General features: G+C 39.3%; 1 protein-coding gene across 1 annotated transcript in view; it reads left to right on the forward strand.

The window, feature by feature from the left end:
* ABCA1 (ATP-binding cassette, sub-family A (ABC1), member 1) overlaps window positions 1-1,716 on the forward strand; it is a 149,520-nt gene that overhangs the window by 144,945 nt on the left and 2,859 nt on the right. The window contains exon 50 of the mRNA XM_008587847.1: window positions 640-1,516. Coding sequence (XP_008586069.1) covers window positions 640-780 — 141 coding nt within the window. The 3' untranslated portion in view covers window positions 781-1,516. The remainder of the gene's footprint in view (window positions 1-639; window positions 1,517-1,716) is intronic.

The raw sequence follows: 1,716 nt of genomic DNA on the forward strand, positions 1-1,716 counted from the left end.
AAAAAAAAAAAAAAAAAAAAAAAAAAAAAAAAAAAAAAATAGATTTGCTTTTCAGGATGACAATTCCCATGCATCCCCTGCCATGGCCCCATGAGCAGTTTAGACTATCTGTGCTTGAATTCCTGATCTACTAGTACTAGCTATGCTTTTTACTAAACCTCCCTGAACTTGAAAAGGGAGATGATGCTATCTACTTTATAGGGCCATTGTAATAATTTATTGTAATAATCATCATACTAATTTACCATTTATTGAATACCTACCATGGGCCAGGTATTTGCTGGGTGCCTTATCCCATTTAAATTAGATAAAAAGTACCAAACAGATCCTGGCACTTAACAGGTATTCAGCAAATGTTTTCTTCCTCTCTTCCCTTTAATCAAGGCTATATGTGCCAAAGTAAATAGATGATTGAAGACTTGGTGATGTGGGGGGCGTAATACAGAAGGTCAATTTTTAAATGATAATTGCTTTTTCCCAAGTATTCTTCCCTCCCTCACAAATAGTTTTCTAGTTAATCTATTTATGCAGTTCAGTATTCTCCGGTCTGACCTAATTTCAACATAGGGAAAACTGCAACTGAAATACAAAAAGAACAAGTTGAGAGGTATATATAAAGGTCCATCTTTCTTTTAACAGGTATTTGTGAACTTTGCCAAGGACCAAAGTGATGATGACCACTTAAAGGACCTGTCATTACACAAAAACCAGACAGTAGTGGATGTAGCAGTTCTCACATCTTTTCTTCAGGATGAGAAAGTGAAAGAAAGTTATGTATGAAGAATCCTGTTTGTACAGGGTGGCTGAAAGTAAAGAGGAATTAGACCTTCCTTTGTACCATGTGAAGTGTTCAGGATGGAGGAGCCAGAAGTCGTCATGGGAAGAAGTAAACTGGATACTGTACTGATAACTATTCAATGCAATGCAATTCAATGCAATGAAAACAAAATTCCATTACAGGGGCAGTGCCTTTGTAGCCTTGTATGGCTCTCAAGTGAAAAAGACTTGAATTTAGTTTATTACATTTATACCTATGTGAAACTCTAGTATGGAACCCAGTGGACATATGGGTTTGAAGTCATACTTTTTTGTTCCTGTGTATTCTCACTGGGGTTGCAACAACAATTCATCAAGTAATCATGGCCAGTGATTATTTACCAAAATCAAAAGCCATCCTCATTCATTAAGCTGCGCCATGCCAAGAAACTGGTTTCCCAGTGACACATCCATTGCTGGCAATGAGTGTGCCATAGTTACTAGTGCCAAGTTGCTCAGAAAGTCTGAAGCACCATGTGTGTCATGCACACTTTTTTGAAAGCTGCTTTGCTCAGAGTCTATCAACATCATTAAATATCAGGTGACAAAATGGTGCCATGTGTGGATAAAGACCTACTTTGATGCCCTCTTTGATGAGCTGCTCTGGTGGTGGTAACATGGGCAATATGGGTGTCTCCCAACACAGGAGACCTGGTTCCATTGTTGCGTTGTCTTGTGCTTGGAGCCATGGATCTCCAGGGTCATCTTTCTGGGACTCTTTAAATATATTTAGATCCTGGTGAGAAGCAAAGACTCAGCAGCCAAACTGTTGGGGCTGCAAGCTGCTGAGGCCAGAGCATGGGATTAAAGAGACAGCATGTGCAAACTTAGGGAGGCCTGTGCCCATTTGTCCTGATTGTCTAACACGGTACACCACATCTCAAGATCTTTCTTATTTGA

Source organism: Galeopterus variegatus, unplaced genomic scaffold (assembly GCF_000696425.1).
Source record: "Galeopterus variegatus unplaced genomic scaffold, G_variegatus-3.0.2 Scaffold4570, whole genome shotgun sequence".
NCBI lineage: Eukaryota > Metazoa > Chordata > Mammalia > Dermoptera > Cynocephalidae > Galeopterus > Galeopterus variegatus.